Source organism: Salmo salar, chromosome ssa24 (assembly GCF_905237065.1).
Source record: "Salmo salar chromosome ssa24, Ssal_v3.1, whole genome shotgun sequence".
Lineage (NCBI taxonomy): Eukaryota > Metazoa > Chordata > Actinopteri > Salmoniformes > Salmonidae > Salmo > Salmo salar.
The window spans coordinates 28,694,617-28,717,230 of NC_059465.1; the positions used below are offsets into that span (position 1 = coordinate 28,694,617).

The following is a 22,614-nucleotide window of genomic DNA, read 5'->3' on the forward strand; positions in this document are numbered from 1 at the left end:
GGCAAAATCCTTTAGGAAAACCTGGTTCAGTCTGCTTTCCAACAGACACTGGGAGACAAATTAACATTTAAGCATAGCAATAACCTAAAACACAAGGCCAAATATACACTGGAGTTGCTTACCAAGACAACATTGAATGTTCCTGAGTGGCGTAGTTACAGTTTTGACTTAAATCAGCTTGAAAATCTATGGCAAGATTTGAAAATGGCTGTCTAGCAATGATCAACAACCAACTTGACAGAGCTTGCATACTTTTTGAAAGAATAACGTGCAAATACTGTGCAGTCCAGGTGTGCAAAGCTCATAGAGACATACCCAGAAAGACTGATTATAACATGCGTTGAATCAGGGGCGTGAATACTTATGTATTTATTTTGTTTTATGCAAAAAGAAATCTAAGAACATGTTTTCACTTTTTCATTATGGGGTATTATGTGTAGGTGGGTAAGAAAAATAAATATTTGATCCATTTTGAATTCAGGTTGTAACACAATAATATGTGGAATAAATAGCTGTACATCCACCCCGTTTTTGTCTTTTGCTTTTTCAGACAACATGAGCGAGAAGGGCAGCAAATATTCCAAGGTGGCAAAACGTCCAGGAGCAGCTGTCAATGTCAAGGGGGTTAACCTTCAGAAGGATGTTTCATTGGCAGCACCAAACTCCCAAGCGGCTGTGACCCGCGCCCCAGGCCCAAGGGGGTCGCCTGGAAACGCCAGAGGACCACCCCCAGGGCCGGGAAGGGGCAGAGGGAGGGGTGCACCTCCTCCTAGATGCTAATTAGGTGAAAAACAGGGTGCCAAGATGGCCACACCACCTTCACAAATCAGGCTTTACACAAGCAAGAAAACGGACTAAAACACTTGGACTTCAGAAAAGTTTCTTGTCGTTTTCCCTTCCAAAACGTTTTGTGTTGCATGTTCTAAGGAAAAAGACCCTAGGAATCTGGCCAAAGGTCTAAAGCCTGTAGGCAGTATTTGTAACACCCTCACAATCATGACATAACAGCATCCTAAATCCTATTTACAAACAAACAGATGATCAGATTGTCTGTGACCAATTTAGGGAAAGCTTATTTAGACTACTGAGTGTCTCAGCATGCTGTAAAACATTAGTTAATATTAGCTTCAATATTTGAATATCTTACTCCTTATTTATGTGTTTAAAAGGCATGATATTCAGAAATGTTATTTTAATGAAATATACTGCAACATCTGAACGTTTATTTGTGAGTAAAAACTACAACAAAGGAAATTGTGTTTAATTTACTCCAGATACATAATATTTCTATCAACTTAACAATTGTACGTTTTTGCAACAACTTGCCATTTGGTCCCGTTTGTAGAGGATTGTGGGTCATTCAAATCTGTTAGAATTTATAATACTTTTACACAATGTTGTATGCATGTTTGAAGTATATTTCTACATTAGTGTTAAAGCCGAACTGTAAAGCTCAAATCAACATACAACATTGATTTACACGTCGATGTTGGGTAACTTTGTTGAACGTGATGTTCTAAAAATGCTTTTAGAACATAACATTATACATTAGGGCCGTTCCATGTCATTTCTGCAACTCATGACACCCACCCAATCTCAGATTGTTAGAACAGATAAGATTAACATTCCTGCAACATTATTTGGTTGAAATATAATTAGATCTCTGAAATATTAAGCTAATGGATTGCACCCAAATTGGCCATTTTAATTGATAGGATTCATATAATATTCAATAAATATAGTACCTAACATCTGATTTGGACAAAACTTGGTTCTAACATTGAGTAAGACATGAGGAATCCAAATAAATTGTCAAAAGCCACCGACGGACCCCCACATCAATCCCACCCTAACAATGAGTATACAGTATCAGTTTTCTATGTCTGACAAGTAGTATGGAACTGTGGCTTGGAGTATTGTTTCTTCATCCTATGTAATGTATTCTCAGTGTGTCACGTTCGTCGGAAGGATGAGACCAAGGTGCAGCGTGGTAGGCGACATTTTTTTTTCCTTTAATAAAATGAACACCGTCAAAACAACCAAATACAAGAACGAACGTAAAGTTCTGCAGGCTACACAGTAGCTAACAAAAACAAGATCCCACAAAAACCCAGTGGAAAAAGGCTGCCTAAATATGATCAGAGACAATGAAAGACAGCTGCCTCTGATTGGGAACCATATCAGGCCAACATAGAAATACAATAATCTAGAATGCCCACCCAAATCACACCCTGACCTAACCAAATAGAGAAATAAAAAGGCTCTCTACGGTCAGGGCGTGACAGTACACCCTCCAAAGGTGCAGACTCCGGCCGCAAAACCTGACTCAATAGGGGAGGGTCCGGGTGGGCATCTAGCCTCGGTGGCAGCTCCGGAGCAATAGACCCCGCTCTCTCGGGACATAGACCCCGCTCTGCTCGCGGATCTGCCATCCTCGGTGGCAACTCTATTTCGGGGGACATCGCCAAAAGCTCCAGACCGTGGATTGTCCCCGGAAGCTCCGGACCGTGGCTCGTCGCCGGAGGAACGGACCGTGGATCGTTGCCGGACGGACCGGACCGTACCGTAGATCGTCGCCGGAGGCTCTGAACTGGGAACCCCCGCTGGAGGCTCTGAACTGCTGACCGTCGCTGGAGGCTCTGGACTGTCGACTGCCGCTGGAGGCTCTGGACTGCCGACCGCCGCTGGAGGCTCTGGACTGCCGACCGCCGCTGGAGGCTCTGGACTGCCGACCGTCGCTGGAGGCTCTGGACTGCCGACCGTCGCTGGAGGCTCTGGACTGCCGACCGCCGCTGGAGACTCTGGACTGCAGACCGTTGCTGGAGACTCTGGACTGCAGACCGTCGCTGGAGACTCTGGACTGCAGACCGTCGCTGGAGACTCTGGACCGTCGTTGGAGACTCTGCACTGCGGACCCTCGCTGGAGGCTCTGGACTGCAGATCGTCTCTGAAGACTCTGGACTGGGGACCCTCGCTGGAGGTTCCGGACTGGGGACCCTCGCTGGAGGTTCCGGACTGGGGACCGTTATTGCAGGTTCCGGACTGGGCACCCTCGCTGCAGGCTCCGTGCCATGGATCATCACTACAGGCTCCGGGCCATGGATCATCACTGGAGGCTTCGTGCCATGGATTATCACTGGAGACTCCGGGCCATGGATTATCACTGGAGGCTTCGTGCCATGGATCATCACTACAGGCTCCGGGCCATGGATCCTCACTGGAGGCTTCGTGCCATGGATCATCACTGGAGGCTTTGGACCATGGATCATCACTGGAGGCTTTGTACGTGGAGCCGGAACAGGTCTCACCGGACTGGGGAGATGTACTGGAAACCTGGTGTGTGGAGCAGGCACCGGATACACTGGGCCGTGGCGGCGTACTGGAGGTCTCGAGCATAGAGCTGGCACAACCCGGCCTGGCTGGATGCTTATTTCCGCCCGGCAAATGCGGGGCGCTGGCACAGGACGCACTGGGCTGTGAAGGCGCACCGGAGACATCGTGCGCAGAGCCGGCGCAGGATATCCAGGGGCGAAGAGACGCACCGGAGACCAGGAGCGCTGAGCCGGCACAATCCATCCTGGCTGAATGCCCACTCTAGCACGGCAAATGCGGGGCGCAGGCACAGAGTGCACTGGGCTATGAATGCGCACTGGAGATACAGTGCGCATCACCGCATAACACGGTGCCTGACTGGTCACACGCTCCCCACGGTAAGCACGGGGAGTTGGCTCAGGTCTAAACCCTGACTCCGCCAATCTCCTCGTGTGCCCCCCCTCCCCCCCCCCCTTTTTTTTGGAGCTGCCTCTCGGGCTTCCGTTGTTGCGCTAATTCCTTGTATCGTTGCCGTTCCTCTCTTGCTGCCTCCATCTCCTCCCTTGGACGGCGATACTCTCCACTCCACGTCCAGGGTCCTTTGCCGTCCAGGATGTCCTCCCATGTCCACTCCTCCTGGCCACGCTGCTTGGTCCGTTTTTGGTGGGATCTTCTGTTACGTTCGTCGGAAGGATGAGACCAAGGTGCAGCGTGGTAGGCAAAACAAAATTCCTTTAATAAAGTGAACACCGTCAAAACAACAAAATACAAGAACGAATGTAAAGTTCTGCAGGCTACACAGTAACTAACAAAAACAAGATCCCACAAAAACCCAGTGGGAAAAGGCTGCCTAAATATGATCCCCAATCAGAGACAACGAAAGACAGCTGCCTCTGATTGGGAACCATATCAGGCCAACATAGAAATACAATAATCTAGAATGCCCACCCAAATCACACCCTGACCTAACCAAATAGAGAAATAAAAAGGCTATCTACGGTCAGGGCGTGACACAGTGATTTTGGTTAAGTTTTTTTCCCTTGTTTCCGAGAAATTGGTCATTGAAGTTGTTAGGTTTTCTCGATATTTTTGTTGTTATTCTGTCTCTCACTGTTCAAATAAACCTACCATTAAAATTATAGACTCATCATTTCTTTGTCAGTGGGCAAACGTACATAATCAGCAGGGGATCAAATACTTTTTTCCCCCACTGTACCTTCAAAAAGTTACTCTATATTGTTATTTCCAATCTCTGTTGGATATTCTTCAATATTTATTAAATGTCAATTTTTTTAGGATTCATATGTAATTCCTTGGAGGGATCATTATGTACTAACTGGGTTGCACTGTCTCCGTCCCCAGGAGATGTCGCACTTGGTCCATAATAAGTTTGGCACCTGAGATAACAGGGAAACAGATGCAGTATCCATTTTGCCTACTCACGAATTGGTTTAGAATGTCATCATTTGGGATATTAAAAAAACTCCATCAGGAGTACAATAAATTGAAGCCTTTTAAGTTTAGTTAACAGAAAATCATGTTCAATATTCATTGGTTCTATTTGACAGGGTATGGTCTTATTTCAAAATGCATTACCAGAGAGGAGGAAATCTTCTAAGCATTTATTAGCTCTACCGGTTAGGAGTAAGTCAAGTCTTGTGCAATGCTTTAATTCTTATCATTTCTCAAATAATCCATAAAGGGACCACTCTGTACATTCCTCAGAATACTTTGTCTATCAGAACTCAGGATAAGACCCAGATGTAGACAGCTAGAGTCACAGATGTTTATTGACCCAAACAGGGGGCAGGCAAAAGACAGGTCAAAGGCAGGCAGAGGTCCGTAATCCAGGGCAGAATCAATAAGGTACAGAACAGCAGGCAGGCTCAGGCTCAGGACAGGCAGAAACAGGAGACAAAGGGCTCTGAGACATAGGTTTAATCCTAGACACATGAAAAGTGGGATGGATACGGAGGGTATGGGGCAACAGAAGACAAACAGCAGAGGGGCTAATGATCTTGGAGATGGTGAAAGACCCGATGAAGCAGGGGGAAAGTTTGTGGGACTCCACACGGCCGTTGGACTGGTGGTGGAACCCAGAGGACAGGCTGGCCGACGACCCAATGAGTGTGCAGAATGCCTTCCAGAACTGGGACGAGAACTGAGGACTCCGGTCTGAGACCACGTCCACTGGCAGTCTTTGGATCCGGATGACGTGCCGGCCAGTTCATACTATCACATTTCAGGTAAGACCCAGATGCAGACAGTGTTGAAGTAACAAAAGTTTATTACTAGTACAGGGGCAGGGAAAACGACATTTCAAGGGCAGGCAGAGGTCAATAATCCACATAGGGTGCAAAAGGTCCAAAACGGCAGGCAGTCTCAGGGTCAGAGCAGGCAGAAGGGTCAAAACTGGGAAAAACTGGTAAACAGGAACTAGAACAGACAGGAGCAAGGGGAAAAATGCCGGTAGGTTTCACAAAACAAAACGAACTGGCAACATTCAACACAGGTATAAATACACTGGGGATAGTGGGGAAGATAGACGACACCTGGAGGGGGGTGGAGACAAGCACAAAGACAGGTGAAACAGATCAGGGTGTGACACCCTAGGTGTAAAATAGTAAATCATGCTACTTCTCAGAAAGTTGAAAACTGTGAAGAGGGTAAAAGTACTTACTATATTTCATATTGGATCACTAACATTTTTTACTTCTACATTATCATGTAGTAAACGGGCCTATTTATATAATGAATATGAATTCGGAGGGCAGAAAAGCATTGGTCCTCTCACTAAAGGCTTCAGTCATACAAAAGTTATATTTAAATCCAAACTGGTTCTCTAGAAAATTAGTAAGAATGTCTCACCCTATGTTCAAGAAAGGCCTTTTCCCCTTTATTCAGTTTACAACCTCTCACTATCAGTTATTTGAAAAGGAAATAATCTCCCAAATATCGCTATTTTTAAAACAATCCATAGAAAGGTTGCAATTTCAATTTAATCCACCAGTAAAGACAGACAAATAATACAAAAATATTGTGTTTAAACTCAAATATACTAATTGATTAAAAAAAACATTCTTTGAAAAAACATTTAAAAAAGGTATAATCTTCGTAAATTATATCATAATTACGACTGTTGGAGTTATGTCACACATGCAGCTAACAAAAAACATATGGAAATGTCTGCTCTACTCAAAATTATAACCAACTAATTGCAACATTACTGCAAAAATGGAAGAGGAAATTGGACAGCGAAAAAAGTAAGGAACTTGTCTGTCGGCCCTGCATTAAAGACCATAATTTGTTAAAGAAAATCGTGATCGATAAGAATGTATACCAGCTTAATTTAAGGACCAAAAAAATTGACAGCCATGCCACATAGATTGCAAAATAGTTGGGAAGAGATTTTTGACATGGTTCATGAACTGATACACAAAACGACGCCGGATTCAAAACTTAGAATTTGTAAATTATTATACAAAATTCTTGCAACGTATAGAATGTTATTTATATGGGGGATACAACCATCCCAGCAATGCAGATTTTGCTGCGAAGTGGCAGAATCATTAGATCATTTGTTTTGGTACTGTCCATATGTAGCTTGTTTTTGGTCACAGGTCCAGGAATGGCTGAAGAATTGCAACATTTACGTGGAGCTAACCCTGCAGATAGCACTACTGGGCGATTTGAAAAGTCATAGTCAATCAATCAATAATATAATAATACTTTCAGCAAAAATGTTTATTTTCAATTTACAATCTGTAGAAACAATGAGAATAGAAAGGTTCAGAACTTTTGTGAAACATCACAACACAGTTGAAAAATATATGGCAAATAGAAATCCAACATGGATGTTGTCACGTCCTGACCAGTAAAGGGTTCTTTTGTCATTGTAGTATCGTCAGGGCATGGCAGGGGGTGTTTGTTTTGTGTGTTTTGGGGTTTTTGGTTCTAGTTTCCATTTTCTATGTTCCGTTTTCCAGGTTTGGCCGAGTGTGGTTTCCAATCAGAGGCAGGTGTCTTTCGTTGTCTCTGATTGGAAGCCATACTTAGGCAGCCTGTTTTCCTTCGGGTTTTGTGGGTGGTTGTTTTTCGTATAGTCCTTGTGTCCTTACGGAACTGTTGTTTGGCGTTGGTTTATTTATTTTGTTTAAGTGTTCACTCGTAATAAAAAAGAAGATGAGCACGATACCCGCTGCGCCTTGGTCTGTCCTTTACGATGCCCCTGACAGATGGTGTGAAGAAATAGATGGGACGCATTGAGTGGAGCTGAAGGTTGGGACTAATAACAACTAATAACAACAAGCTAACTAATGTAAAATATACTGTGCCCGTAAAACGTATACAGGTTGAGAACTTTTTCGAAAGCGCACAATTGGAAAGATATGGCAAATAGAACCAGATGAATTCAGAAATAGATGGGAGAGGTTGAGGGTAGAGGAAGGACAGGAGTAAAAACAAACAAAATAGAACTATTGTAAAAAAAAAACTGTGCCCATAAAATGGATATACAGTTGAAGTCGGAAGTTTACATACACTTAGGTTGGAGTCATTAAAGCTCGTTTTTCAACCGCTCCACAAATTTCTTGTTAACCAACTATAGTTTTGAGAAGTCGGTTAGGACATTTACTTTGTGCATGACACAAGTACTTTTTCCAACAATTGTTTACAGACAGATTATTTCACTTATAATTCACTGTATCACAATTCCAGTGGGTCAGAAGTTTACACACACTAAGTTGACTGTGCCTTTGAACAGCTTGGAAAATTCCAGAAAATGATGTCATGGCTTTAGAAGCTTCTGATAGGCTAATTTACATCATTTGAGTCAATTGGAGGTGTACCTGTGGATGTTTTTCAAGGCCTACCTTCAAACTCAGTGCCTCTTTGCTTGACATCATGAGAAAATCAAAAGAAATCAGCCAAGACCTCAGAAAAACAATTGTAGACCTCCACAAGTCTGGTTCATCCTTGGGAGCAATTTCCAAATGTCTGAAGGTACCACGTTCATCTGTATAAACAATAGTACGCAAGCATAAACACCATGGGACCAAGCATGCCGTCATACTGCTCAGGAAGGAGACGTGTTCTGTCTAATAGAGATGAACGTACTTTGGTGCGAAAAGTGCAAATCAATCCCAGAACAACAGCAAAGGACCTTGTGAAGATGCTGGAGGAAACAGCTACAAAAGTATCTATATCCACAGTAAAACGAGTCCTATATCGACATAACCTGAAAGGCCGCTCAGCAAGGAAGAAGCCACTGCTCCAAAACCGGTTTGCAACTGCATATGGGGACAAAGATCATACTTTTTGGAGAAATGTCCTCTGGTCTGATGAAACAAAAATAGCACTGTTTGGCCATAATGAACATTGTTATGTTCGGAGGAAAAAGGGGGAGGCTTGCAAGCCGAAGAACACCATCCCAACCATGAAGCACGGTGGTGGCAGCATCATGGTGTGGGGGTGCTTTGCTGCAAGAGGGACTGGTGCACTTAACAAAATAGATGGCATCATTAGAAGGAAAACTATGTGAATATATTGAAGCAACATCTCAAGACATCAGTCAGGAAGTTAAAGCTTGGTCGCAAATGGGTCTTCCAAATGAACAATGACCCCAAGCATACTTCCAAAGTTGTGGCAAAATGGCTTAAGGACAACAAAGTCAAGGTATTGGGCTGCACAGCAATTTTCAGGTCTCTACAGAGATGTTAGTTCGGGTTCAAGTCCGGGCTCTAGCTGGGTCACTGAAGGACATTCAAAGACTTGTCTCGAAGCCACTCCTGCATTGTCTTGGCTGTGTGCTCAGGGTCATTGTCCTTTTGGAAGGTGAACCTTCGCACCAGTCTTAGGTCCTGAGCGCTCTGGAGCAGGTTTCATCAAGGATCTCTCTGTTCTTTGCTCTGTTGATCTTTCCCTTGATCCTGACTAGATTCCCAGTCCCAGTCCCTGCCACTGACAAACATCCCCATAGCATGATGATGCCACCACCATGCTTCACTGTAGGGATGGTGCCAGGTTTCCTCCAGACCTGACTCTTGGCATTCAGGCCTTAGAGTTCAATCTTGGTTTCATCAGACCAGAGAATCTTGTTTTTCATGGTCTGAACCTCCTTTAGGTTCCTTTTGGCAAACTCTGAGTGGGCTGTCATGTGCCTTTTACTGAGGAGTGGCTTTTGTCTGGCCACTCAACCATGAAGGCCTGATTGGTGGAGTGCTGCAGACATTTTTTGGTACCTTTCCCAAGATTTTTGCCTCAACACAATGATGTCTCAGAGCTCTACAGACAAATCCTTCGACCTCATGGCTTGGTTTTTGCTCTGACATGCACTGTCAACTGTGGGAGCTTATATATGTTTGCCTTTCCAAATCATGTCCAATCAATTGAATTTACCACAGGTGGACTCCAATCAAGGATGATCAGTGGAAACAGGACGCACCTGAGCTCAATTTCGAGTCTCATTGCAAAGGATCTGAATACTTATGCAAAAAAGGTATTTCTGTTTTTATTTTCTAAAAACCTGTTTTGGCTTTGTCATTATGGGCTATTGTGTGTAGATTGATGAGCGAAAATGTATTTATTCAATTTTAGAATAAGGCTGTAACGTAATGAAATGTGGAAAAAGGGACGGGGTCTGAATACTTTCCGAATGCACTATCGTCCAATTCCCTTGATGCATATCTATGCATGAATATCCTGTCTGTGGAAGTGGGAAAGTGGAGAGAGAGGTGGAGTTGGGAGAGAGAAGAGGGAGAGAGAGGAGGGCGAGAAATAGGTTAGAGGGAAGAAGGAAAGATGAAAGTAGGTATAATGGAGGGGGAAGGGGGAGAGAGAGGGGAGAGAGAGAGGGAGAGGTTGAAGAAGGGAGGTGGGAAGAGAGAGATAGACAGGAGGGAAAATAGATTTTAAAAAAGAGTGAGAGAGACAGAGCGAGAGAGTAGTGTGTCTTTTCTGTGAGGCCTTTCTCTATGTATCCATATTATGGTGCTATTTTCCCATTTACTGCAATTTATTGACATAAGATTAAATTGGCTGATGCTTATCTTTTCCCATTAAATGCAATGTACTGAGATAAAAATCAACCCTGTGACACATCTTTTTCCATTAACTGCATTGTATTGAGAAAACATCAGCTACTGTGACATTTTATCTTTTTGCAAAAACGTGCCAGGGTGACATTTTCAGGCTGATAATGGGATGCTAGATCAAGCTCTATGAAGTTGTTCAATTGAATGTACACCAGTTTGCAGTGTCTGCTTAAATGGGCTGATCTTGTCGCTGCCTCTCGTGGTACTTGGTCCTGCCTAGCGCCAGTCCTCTTGCAAAGTGTATCCAGTTTTGCGTCCCCCGGAAATTTGCATTGCGGTAGGTCAAACTGCACTCATTAGAGAGTCTCCAACTTCAGAGAACTTTCACTGCTCGCGTCTGGTGAGTAACATATCATTGTCTTTTGATTGTCATCAAATTTATGCATTGACTACTTGTTAAACAAAAGTAGGCTACATGTTGGTAGTTCATTGGGAGATACCACATTATTTTCTTATTGCCATAAAATCATAGATTCTTATTTCTGTTAAATAAAAACCTAAACAGTTGTGTTCTCATACAGGACTATTCTGAACAGATTATCTTTCTTTCTTTCTTTTTCTTTCATGTTTATGAAAGTGATAAAGTATTTGTTTTCACTCTCTCTTCCAGATTCTAGTTTGTGTCTTAGTGCTTCTGTCCTGGCTGGGGAGCTCTCAGAGGGCAATATGAGTCTGACATTTGGGATATTCCCCAAGGATGGACTCAGTATGTCCCTCTCCGGAGTCACCATGGCTCTCTGTACCCTCACCCTGCTTCTAGTGGCTCTCAGGGGCCGCAAGCGAGAGGGCGCGGGACACCCAAAAGGCACCCTGCCACCGGGGCCGACTCCCTGGCCCCTGGTGGGTAACCTGTTCCAGATGGGCGACCAGATCCACCTGTCACTGACGCAGCTCCGGCTGCAGTACGGAGACGTCTTCCAGATGCGTATGGGCTCCCTTGTGGTGGTGGTGCTTAGCGGCTATGCCACCATTAGGCAGGCGCTGGTTCGGCAGGGCGAGGCTTTCGCTGGACGTCCTGATCTCTTCACCTTCTCTGCCGTGGCCAATGGCACCAGCATGACCTTCAGTGAGAAGTATGGCCCCGCCTGGGTGCTCCACAAGAAGCTCTGCAAGAACGCCCTACACACCTTCTCGCAGGCAGAGCCGCGGGGTCCCGACACCACCTGTCTGTTAGAGGAGCACGTGTGCGCTGAGGCAGCTGGGATGGTGGAGGCCATTTGGGAGCGATCAGAGGCGAGCGAGGGGCTAGGTCTGGACCCTGTGGTCCCGCTGGTTATGTCGGTGGCCAATGTGGTGTGTGCTCTATGTTTCGGGAAGAGGTATGACTACAATGACAAGGAGTTCCTCACTATTGTGCACATCAACAACGAGGTGTTGCGGATCTTCGCTGCAGGCAACATGGCCGACTTCTTCCCTGTGTTCCGCTACCTGCCGAGCCCGTCCCTGCGGAAGATGGTCCAGCACATCAGGAGAATGAACAGCTTCATGGAACACAACATCGAGGAGCACCTGGAGACCTTTGACAAGGTTTGAGCCACACCTGAGTCATGCAAATTAGAGCATGCCACAGAAAACATTTTCTACAGTTTTTCAGTGGAAAATTTCAAATGAGTCCTTTTTGGGACAAGTCCACGTAGTCCCTCCCTGTTTCAGTTTTCTTCTGTTTGGTGTTTACTGAACAGACCCTGAAAGCAGACGGTATGATAATATTGCAATGTATGATAAGATATCCAACTGACATTCAACCGTTCTACTGTTACAGCTTGAGGCAGAGGTAAGATATGTTGATAGATGTGTTATTAAAACTATTGCCTGGAGGCGTATATTCTATAATGTGTATTCACTGAAACAGAAAGTTGACGGTAATGTCTATTTTCATATGACATTTAAGCTGAATTTGGTAGATAAGTAAACTGTTAGAAAGATATGATCTGTGCAATCAGCTTCTGGTACAGAGGCACAGAAAACCAGCCAGCCATTGAGGGATCTGTTTCAGTGCTAGAGGGATAGACAGAGAGAGAAGGAATAATGCAGGGGGATAAGAAAGGAAGAGATGGGATAGAGGGAGGGAGATATAGCGTGAGCAGAGGTACATTAGGTAGAAAGGAAAGTTCCTTTTTGGAAAGCATGTTTTTGCTTGTGATTTTAGGTTACATATAACAGATTGTATATGACAGCAGGGAATACATTGAACAGGCAGTTATTTGAAATATTGAAATAGTTGAGCTACAATATAAGAGACCTATACTCTAGGTAGGAGGACAGGCCAGACCAGGCTTATATATATCGGGTGAGGCTAAAGTGAACCTTTGTTCTTGCGCAGGGGCTAAAATGCTCGCACGCACTCTTTAATGAGGAATTATCAATCTGGTAGAAGACACATGCTCACATGTTTTCTAGAAGATGCTGTCATTTACTGTCAGTTTCACTCTCACAATTTGATGGTACATTTGATTGGCGAGTTGTGTATTAGGGTTTTGTGAATTTGAAAGGATTACATTTAATTAGAAATCAGTATATGGAATATGACACAGATATAACCTGGAGTGGCTAGGTTAGGACTCCCCCCTGCACATGTATAGGCTTCCTTAGAGAGACATAACATATAAGCCTTATTATTAGACATTATAAAGGCTCATACAGTACCAGCCAAAAGTTTGGACACACCTACTCATTCAAGGGTCTTTCTTCATTTTTACTATTTTCTACATTGCAGAATAATAGCAAAGACATAAAAACTACGAAATAACACATATGGAATCATGTAGTAACCAAAAAAGTGTTAAACAAATCAAAATATATTTTCTATTCTTCAAAGTAGCCACCCTTTGCCTTGATGACAGCTTTGCACATTCTTCTGGTTCTCTCAACCAGCTTCATGAGGTAGTCAGCTGGAATGCATTTCAATTAACAGGTGTGCCTTGTTAAAAGTTAATTTGCGTAATTTCTTTATTCTTAATGCGTTTGAGCCAATCAGTTGTGTTGTGACAAGGTAGGGGTGGTATACAGAAGATAGCTGTGACCAGTAAAAGGGGTTATTTGTTATTGTAGTTTGGTCAGTGCGTGGCAGGGGGTGTTTGTTTTGTGTGGTTCGGGTTTTTTGGTTTATGTTCTACATTTTCTATTTCTATGTGTTTATCTAGCTTTTCTATTTCTATGTTGGGGTTTTGGTAGGACCTCCAATTAGAGACAGCTGGTTGTCGTTGCCTCTAATTGGAGGCCATATTTAGTTGGGGTTTGTTTCACTTGTGTTTTGTGGGTGGTTGTTTCCTGTATAGTCTGTGCACCTTACGGACTGTTTTCGTCGTTTGTTTTCTTTAAGGGTGTTTTCTTTAATAAATAAGAAGATGATCACTATACCCGCTGCATTTTGGTCCACTCCTTACGACGACCGTGACAATAGCCCTATTTGGCAAAAGACCAAGTCCTTATTATGGCAAGAACAGCTCAAATAAGTAAAGAGAAACGACAGTCCATCACTACTTTAACCTGTTAGGGCTAGGGGGCAGCATTGACACGGCTGGATAAAAAACATACCCGATTTAATCTGGTTACCACTCCTAGCCAGTAACTAGAATATGCATATACTTATTACATATGGATAGAAAACACCCTAAATTTTCTAAAACTGTTTGAATGGTGTCTGTGAGTATAACAGAACTCAAATGGCAGGTCAAAACCTGAGAGATTCCTTTACAGGAAGTGGCCTGTCTGACCATTTGTTGAACTTCTTTTCCATCTCTATCATTTACTAAGGATCTCTGCTCTAACGTGACACTTCCCACGTCGTCCATAGGCGCTCAGAGCCCGGGAAAAAACAGAATGTCGTCATTCCAGCCCCAGGCTGAAACACATTATCGCCTTTCTCAAGTGGCCGATCAAGGGACACTAGCTTATGCGCATGACCCCGACCGCCCCCGCCTTTGGGATTTTTTCCTCTGTTTGCCGAAAAGGAGATTCCCTGTCGGAATATTATCGCTTTTCTACGAGAAAAGTGTCGTAAAAATTGATTTTAAACAGCGGTTGACATGCTTCGAAGTACGGTAATGGAATACTTTGAATTTTATTGTCACGAATTGCGCCAAGCGCGTGACACTTCTTTACTATTTCGGATAGTGTCTGGAACGCACGAACAAAACGCCGCTATTCGGATATAACGATGGATTATTTTGGACCAAACCAACATTTGTTATTGAAGTAGCAGTCCTGGCTGTGTATTCTGACGAAGACAACAAAAGGTAATGACATTTTTATAATAGTAAATATGATTATGGTGAGTGCTAAACTTGCCGGGTGTCTAAATAAGCGAGCCCGTGATGCCTGGGCTATGTACTTAGAATATTGCAAAATGTGCTTTCACCAAAAAGCTATTTTAAAATCGGACATATCGAGTGCATAGAGGAGGTCTGTATCTATAATTCTTAAAATAATTGTTATGCTTTTTGTGAAAGTTTATCGTGAGTAATTTAGTAAAATGTTAGCGAATTCCCCGGAAGTTTGCGGGGGGTATGCTAGTTCTGAACGTCACATGCTAATGTAAAAAGCTGGTTTTTGATATAAATATGAACTTGATTGAACAAAACATGCATGTATTGTATAACATAATGTCCTAGGGTTGTCATCTGATGAAGATCATCAAAGGTGAGTGAAGCATTTAGCTGTGTTCTGGGTTTTGGTGACATTATATGCTGGCTTGAAAAATGGGTGTCTGATTATTTCTGGCTTGGTACTCTGCTGACATAATCTAATGTTTTGCTTTCGTTGTAAAGCCTTTTTGAAATCGGACAGTGTGGTTAGATTAACGAGAGTCTTGTCTTTAAATGGCTGTAAAATAGTTATATGTTTGAGAAATTGAAGTAATAGGATTTTTAACGTTTTGAAAATCGCGCCACAGGATAGCAGTGGCTGTTACGTAGGTGGGACGAATTCGTCCCGCCTAGCCTAGAGAGGTTTTAAGACATGAAGGTCAGTCAATTCGGAAAATGTCAAGAACTTTGATACTTTCTTCAAGTGCAGTCGCAAAAACCATCAAGAGCTATATTGAAACTTGCTCTCATGAGGTCCGCCACAGGAAAGGAAGATACAGAGTTGCAGACAATAAGTTCATTAGAGTTACCAGCCTCAGAAATTGCAGCCCAAATAAATGCTTCACAGAGTTCAAGTAACAGACATATCTCAACATCAACTGTTCAGAGAAGACTGCGTGAATCAGGCCTTCATGGTAAAATTGCTGCAAAGAAACCACTACTAAAGGACACCAATAATAAGAAGAGACTTGCTTGGGCCAAGAAACATGAGCAATGGACATTAGACCGGAGGAAATCTGTCCTTTGGTCTGATGAGTCCAAATTTGAGATATTTGGTTCCAACCGGCGTGTCTTTGTGAGACGCAGAGTAGGTGAACAGATGATGTGTGGTTCCCACCGTGAAGCATGGAGGAGGAGGTGTGATGGTGTGGGGGTGCTTTGCTGGTGACACTGTCTGTGATTTATTTAGAATTCAAGGCACACTTAACCAGCATGGCTACCACAGAATTCTACAGTGATACGCCATCCCATCTGGTTTGCGCTTAGCGGGACTATCAATTGTTTTTTAACAAGACAATGAACCAACACACCTCCAGGCTGTGTAAAGGCTATTTCACCAAGAAGGAGAGCGATGGAGTGCTGCATCAGATGACCTGGCCTCCACAATTGAGATGGTTTGGGATGAGTTGGACCCCAGAGTGAAGAAAAAGCAGCCAACAAGTGCTCAGCATATGTGGGAACTTCAAGACTGTTGGAAAAGCATTCCAGGTGAAGCTAGTTGAGAGAATGCCAAGAGTGTGCAAAGCTGTCATCAAAACAAAGGGTGGTCATTTTGAAGAATCTAAAATATAAAATCTATTTTGATTTGTTCAACACTTTTTTGGTTACTATATGATTCCATAAGTTTTATTTCATAGTTTTGATGTCTTCACTACTGTTCTACAATGTAGAAAATAGTAAGCATAAAGAAAAACCATTGAATGAGTAGGTGTGTCCAAACTTTTGACTGGTACTGTACATGCTTTTAACCTTTCTGGCGCAGGCGTTCCGCTAGCGACCCACCTCAACAACATCCGGTGTAATTGCAGAGCGCCAAATTCAAAATACAGAAATAGTCATAATAAACATTCATAAAAAATACAAGTGTTATACATCGGCTTAAAGATTAACTTTTGTTAATCCAGCCGCTTTGTCAGATTTCAAAAGGCATTACGGCGAAAGCATACCATGCGATGCGATTATCTGAGGACCGCTTACAAAAGCATACAAACATTTTACAACCAAGTAAAGGAATTACAAAAGTCAGAAATAGCGATAATATTAATCACTTACCTTTGAAAATCTTCATATGGTTGCAGTCACAAGAGTCCCAGCTACACAATAAATGTTTGTTTTGTTTGATAAAGTCCCTCTTTATATCCCCAAAACTCTGTTACGTTGGAGCGTTTTGTTCAGTAATCCACTGGCTCAAAGGCGGTCAAAACATGCAGACGAATACATCCTAATAGTACCGGTAAAGTATGTCGAAACATGTCAAAAGATGTTTATAATAAATCCTCTAGTTGTCAATTGTCTAAATAATCGATAATATTTCAACCGGACAATAGCGTATTCAATAGAAAGGAAAAACAACGAAGGGCGCACACTCGGTCACACGCGCAAACCAGCACTGCATGATTCTACAGTTCATTGACAGAAAGGTCCCATGTGGCTCAGTTGGTAGAGCATGGTGTTTGCAACGCCAGGGTTGTGGGTTCGATTCCCACGGGGGACCAGTACGAAGAAAAAAAAAATGTATGAAATGTGAATTCCTACTGTAAGTCGCTCTGAATAAGAGTGTCTGCTAAATGACTAAAATGTAAAAATGTCTCATTTTTCAGAAAACAAGCCTGAAACAATGTCTAAAGACTGTTGACATCTAGTGGAAGCCATAGGAACTGCAATATGGGTCCTAACCCATTAGATACTCTATAGGCATTCAATTGAAAATACCCACATCAAAGAAATCCCACTTCCTGGATGGATTTTCCTCAGGTTTTTGCCTGCCATATCAGTTCTGTTATACTCACAGACATTACTTTAACAGTTTTGGAAACGTTAGAGTGATTTATATCCAAATCTACCAATTATATGCATATCCTAGCTTCTGGGCCTGAGTGACAGGCAGTTTACTTTGGGCACGCTTCTCATCCAGGCGTCGAAATACTGCCCCCAAGCCATAAGAAGTTTTAATAAGTTTTAAAGCATTACAGCATTAAACTGTCATGTTCAAAACATATTGGTGCAACAGTAGCTGAAATGGGGAAAGGTCTGTTCATAATAAAGCATTGCTCTGCCTTCTTAACAACACTATCAACAAGACAGGTCCAACGGGCTCAAGTTTTGTTGCACCTGGACTACTGTTCAGTCATGTGGTCAGGTGCCACAAAGAGGGACTTGGGAAAATTCATCACTACTTGTTTTTGTAAGAAGTGTTGATGAGCTGAATGCACTGAGCTGTCTGTTAAAACTACTAGCACACAGCTCGGACACCCATGCATAACACACAAGACATGGCACCAGAGGTCTGATGTACTGTTTGATGTACTGTTTTATCTTTTCTTTTATATGCAATGTAATTGTCTTAATGTGTTTTAACCACAGGAAAAGTTGCTGCTGCCTTGGCAGCAGATAATGGGGATCCCTAATAAATACAAATACAGCTGCAGGTATTAAGTAGAGTGTAAAGTACAGTGTTAACTAAAGCTGTGATGATGTGTGTGTTTCCAGGACTGTATACGTGACATCACAGATGCTCTGATTGCGCTCTGTGAGGAGCGGCAAGAGGATGAAGACACTGCAGTGCTGTCCAACTCCCAGATCATACACACTGTCATCGACATCTTTGGCGCAGGTGAGAGAGATGGAACAGAGAAGTTTGGCAACAAATGATTTGAAGTTCTGCTTATAAACAGCATATTAACACTAGGCTATTACACAGTACGTTAATTCTTTACGAGAAGTTTATAAACAGACCTTGGTATTATGGTGATTTCAGGGCTGTGGCTGTAGTATGTTTGCTGAGACTCAATTTCCAAATCCAGATGCATTTTTCTTCTGGAGGATCACCAATCCCAGCAGTGATGGGTTGAACAATACGTTTGAACAGACCAACTCTAGTGCAACTTCATTAAGTTGGCGTTCATAGCATAGATACGACGGTGATAACGATGATTGTAACTAACGTTACATATTCATTTTTTTTTTTACATTACAGGATTCGATACCATCATAGCTGGTTTACAGTGGAGCCTCTTATTCCTCATCAAGTTTCCTGACATCCAGGTCAAAATACACCAGGAGATTGGTACTGTACATCCTCTGTGTAGTAATAATTCTTCCTGTATGACTGAAGAGTACTTTTCCTATAGAAAACTGTAATACTGTACAGTCTGCCCTTGTAGCTCTAAATAGACTTCTTGTCTTCTTATACTTAGTCTCTTTGTACGCCTGCTTGTGTGTCTGTTTTACTTGTTAAGAATAATCACTTTGTTTTATAAAAATAGGTGAGAGTTCAGGAGTTTTATGAATGAAAGTACTTCCTGTGTTGTCAAACAGCACATCCTAATGAGCAGAGTCTCCTACAGTACCAGCCAGTTTGGTAGGCCGTCTGTGCAGATCCACACAATGATCTAATCTTTGAGCGACACGTCCCCCCCACCCCCCCATTCCGTCCTCAATGGCTAGAGACCATTGCTCGCCATGGTAACACGCAAAAGGTCATGAATTCGCCAACGCCGGAGCTATTTTTGAAGTGGGCTGAGAAAACTGGTACAGTCTGTTCAGTAAGCACGATTCATTCACAGAGACAGAGAGAGAGAAAAAAGAGAGAGATTTTGGATACTTGGACAGTCTACTCTGACAGGAACAAAGGGGATCACACGCAGGGGTATTGCACCATACGAGAATCACGCCACGCAAATCATCTCCTTACTTGCGAATGGAAATGTAAGACAAGATGCCAATAATTCAACCGTCTTTCTTTCTTCCTTGGTCTCACTTTTTCTGATTGCCTCTGTAATGTCTCTGATCCTTTTCTCTTTATTTTCACTTTCAGGTACATTATTTTGTTGTCACTTTCTTCACCGAGGTATTTTGATTGTGACTATGTTTTTGCTTTTCTCTGATTCAGACGACCACATTGGCCCAGCCAGACTACCTCGGTTTGAAGACAAGCCCAAGATGCCTTTTACTGAGGCCTTCTTATACGAGGTGTTCCGTCACACATCCTATGTCCCCTTCACCATACCACACTGGTGAGGCTCTGATAACAGTCACAGTAACAATTTGCAATATTTACATCTGCATGGTGCCTGTCTGTTAGCATGTTCAGGTCAAAGCGTTATCTCTGAGAAAGTTGATATTTACATAGTCTTTTTCCCCCGTGCTTTTCTTCCCTTAAGCACCACACAAAACATCACACTCAATGGATACTTCATTCCAAAGGACACCTGTGTCTTCATCAATCAGTATCAGGTTAATCATGACATGTGAGTGTTATCTGTATGTGTTTTAAAGCACACATCTCAATTTATGTTACATTTTAGTCCTTTGTGCAGAGTTGGGGAAGTTACTCTGAAAGTAAAGCTGGCCAAGTTACCAATTACTTCAGAATGGAAGAGGTTAAGCTACAGTAAAGCAACCCTTAAGAAACATATAGTTTACTTAACTGAAGTTACTTTGGAAAAGTAGTTCACTATATCCAAACTACTTTGTGAAGAATTTTCATATCTAAATCTGAAATGTCATTGACTACAAATTGCAAGAACAGATCACTCTGGAGTCAGATTTTATCTGATTTTAGATGTTAACAGAATGTGTAATTTAGCCTATTTAACAAAAATATATATATATTAATTGAGAATTTAACAGGTCTGATGCCGAAAAAGAAAGAACATTCTTGCCTAATTCACTTTAAAAAATATATATTTTTAAGTAGTGTGTAGTTCCAATAGTTATAGTTACACCACTACATGGTAAGCAAGTAATTAACTACTGAAAAGACTACCTAGATTTGAATTGAGTTCAACTACCACCAAGCTACTGCAAAATGTATTCAAATTACTTGTTGAACTACATGTAGTTCACTACTCCCCAACACTGAGGAGGTGACATTACATTTTGGAGATGTCAGCTCTCTCACAATCTATTTGAATGTGTTTGAGTGTTCAACTGATCTTGGTCATGTTCACTAGGCACCAACCAGCAGGGAGGGACTAAAGTGAGGGACTGACTATCTGGACTCTGCTAATTTTTGTTTCCAAGTTACGAAACGTTTCCCTTTGTGTGCTCTAATGAACACAACCCTGTTGTGGTTGTGAATGGTTGGCTGTCATTTTCTTCATTTGTAGAGATCTGTGGGGTGACCCAGACGTGTTCCGCCCCGAGCGCTTCCTGGGTAAAGAGGGACTGCTCAACAAAGACCTGACAGAGAAGGTCATGATCTTCGGGATGGGGAAAAGGCGTTGCCTGGGTGATGGGTTCGCCCGGTTGGAGATGTTTGTATTCCTGACAACACTCCTCCACCGGCTGTGTATCGAGAATGTTCCGGGACAGGAGCTGGACCTCAGTACCAACTTTGGGCTCACCATGAAGCCCCGCCCCTATAGGATCAGTGTCTCGTCACGCCTCTAGATCCGTCCTGTCCGTTAAGCTATACGGCACCAACCACAATAAGGCCACAACTGGCTTGACTGGGCAACACCTTGCCCACATCATCATAACGCACAGAAACCATGGAAACTCAGACACCAAAACATATTTACTATACAGACTGAACACAAAATCTTTACCTGGCAGTGGCGTCATTACCACTGTAAACACAAACGCAGTTCCTAGCTGTGAAGAGTCAAGACAGAGTTAAGCCGGTACAAAGTGTGCAATAGTATTAAGTAGCCATAACCAAGGATTTGTTCAGATACATTTCCTCGTTGGTCATCAAATGGATTGATATTTCCCTAGAAGCTGTTAAGATTTTAGTTGAAGTATGTTATATCCTATTGTAGATATTTAAGATACATATAGAATAGGTTTAACTTGAGCATTTTTATGATATCTCAATATGCATGTAATGTTAGAATATCTATGCCTATTTGAAAACAGTATTTATACAGGGCAATTCCCAGTATTATTTTAACTATTAGGGACAGTGATTGGTCCTTCCACCTTCATCAAGTGAAACATAATTACAAATGCCTTTTATTAAAATCCTTATCTGTAGTTATTAATTCAACTAAATGCTTAGGGAGGGAGAGAGGAAGTGTTGTTTTATATAAGTGATCAGAGCCTTGGGCACTATGCGGCGTTCACTCAGGGTTCATTACTACTCAACGCATTCTTCCACCCCCTTCTCTTCATCTGTAACTCTGGGGTTTAAGAGAAGATCTCTTTCTCACTTTCTCTCTCCTTTCCCCTTCCTACTGTAAGTAGTTGCCAGCATTTAAATATGCTCTCCCCTCTCTCCAACAGACTAGATTAGACACAGTTTTTGGATTCTACCAGACTTCTTCCAGAGGTTAAGGTGAAAGATGAGACACGTCTGTAAAATTCAAATTTTGATGCTGTGATGTTCTATTTTATGAGATAAAACTAGCACTGAAAAGCCATGACTATAAGTGTTTGAATGAGATATGTTTCTTACATTATCTAAACTTGATTGCCAGTATATGTTCAAAGAAGAATTCCACAGATGTCACAGCAGTGAAGCCATTTGAGAGACATGTCTTTATTCAGACTACAATAGACCCCTTTTTGAAATCCGATATCAATTATGCCTGTTAACACGTGTCTTGTGAAAATTACATTTTTTCATTTGTTAGTCTTTTTTTGTCTTAATTTAGCATCTGAAAGTGCGACTGAGAATAAAAACTGATGAAAGTTTGTGTATGTGGTTATTCTTTGTTTGTTTTTGGTCACAATCACTGGCATTCTCTCCAGAATGAAAGGTACAATCCTTAATTCGTGTTTCAGCCAAACGGCAGCCCTACCCACTTGGTTTGGTACAAAGCTGTGGGATGGAACTGGAGATATGTGGCCACTTTCAAATTCATAGATTGAGATAAAAAAAGAAAGAATTTTAAACACATTTCTAAGCTATACACTGTTAACAAAGACTGATTCTTGAAGAATGTAACTTGCCTCAAAAG

The 22,614-nt window shown here is 42.4% G+C and overlaps 2 protein-coding genes across 2 annotated transcripts in view; both read left to right on the top strand.

Annotated features, from left to right (window-relative positions):
- The window catches only part of LOC106585352 (transmembrane channel-like protein 2-B), a 47,796-nt gene extending 46,639 nt beyond the window's left edge, over window positions 1–1,157 (top strand). Inside the window, exon 21 of the mRNA XM_045706625.1 lies at window positions 551–1,157. Within this exon, the coding sequence (XP_045562581.1) occupies window positions 551–780 (230 nt within the window). The 3' untranslated portion in view covers window positions 781–1,157. The remainder of the gene's footprint in view (window positions 1–550) is intronic.
- Window positions 1,158–11,049: 9,892 nt separating this feature from the next.
- Window positions 11,050–22,341, top strand: LOC106585708 (cytochrome P450 1A1). The gene is made up of 6 exons (XM_014172227.2): window positions 11,050–11,930; window positions 18,200–18,323; window positions 18,687–18,776; window positions 19,602–19,725; window positions 19,873–19,959; window positions 20,821–22,341. The coding sequence occupies exons 1-6, from the start codon at window positions 11,070–11,072 to the stop codon at window positions 21,101–21,103; spliced, it is 1,569 nt and encodes a 522-aa protein (XP_014027702.1). The 5' UTR covers window positions 11,050–11,069; the 3' UTR covers window positions 21,104–22,341.
- The last annotated feature ends 273 nt before the right edge of the window (window positions 22,342–22,614 follow it).

What these genes read in the sequence shown, in the direction of transcription:
- LOC106585708 (XM_014172227.2), top strand. Translation starts at nt 11,070, where the DNA reads ATGAGTCTGACATTTGGGATATTCCCCAAGGATGGACTCAGTATGTCC. An exon ending in ACCTGGAGACCTTTGACAAG is followed by an intron (nt 11,931 to 18,199) that starts GTTTGAGCCACA and finishes GTGTGTTTCCAG; the next exon opens with GACTGTATACGTGACATCAC. An exon ending in CATCGACATCTTTGGCGCAG is followed by an intron (nt 18,324 to 18,686) that starts GTGAGAGAGATG and finishes TTTACATTACAG; the next exon opens with GATTCGATACCATCATAGCT.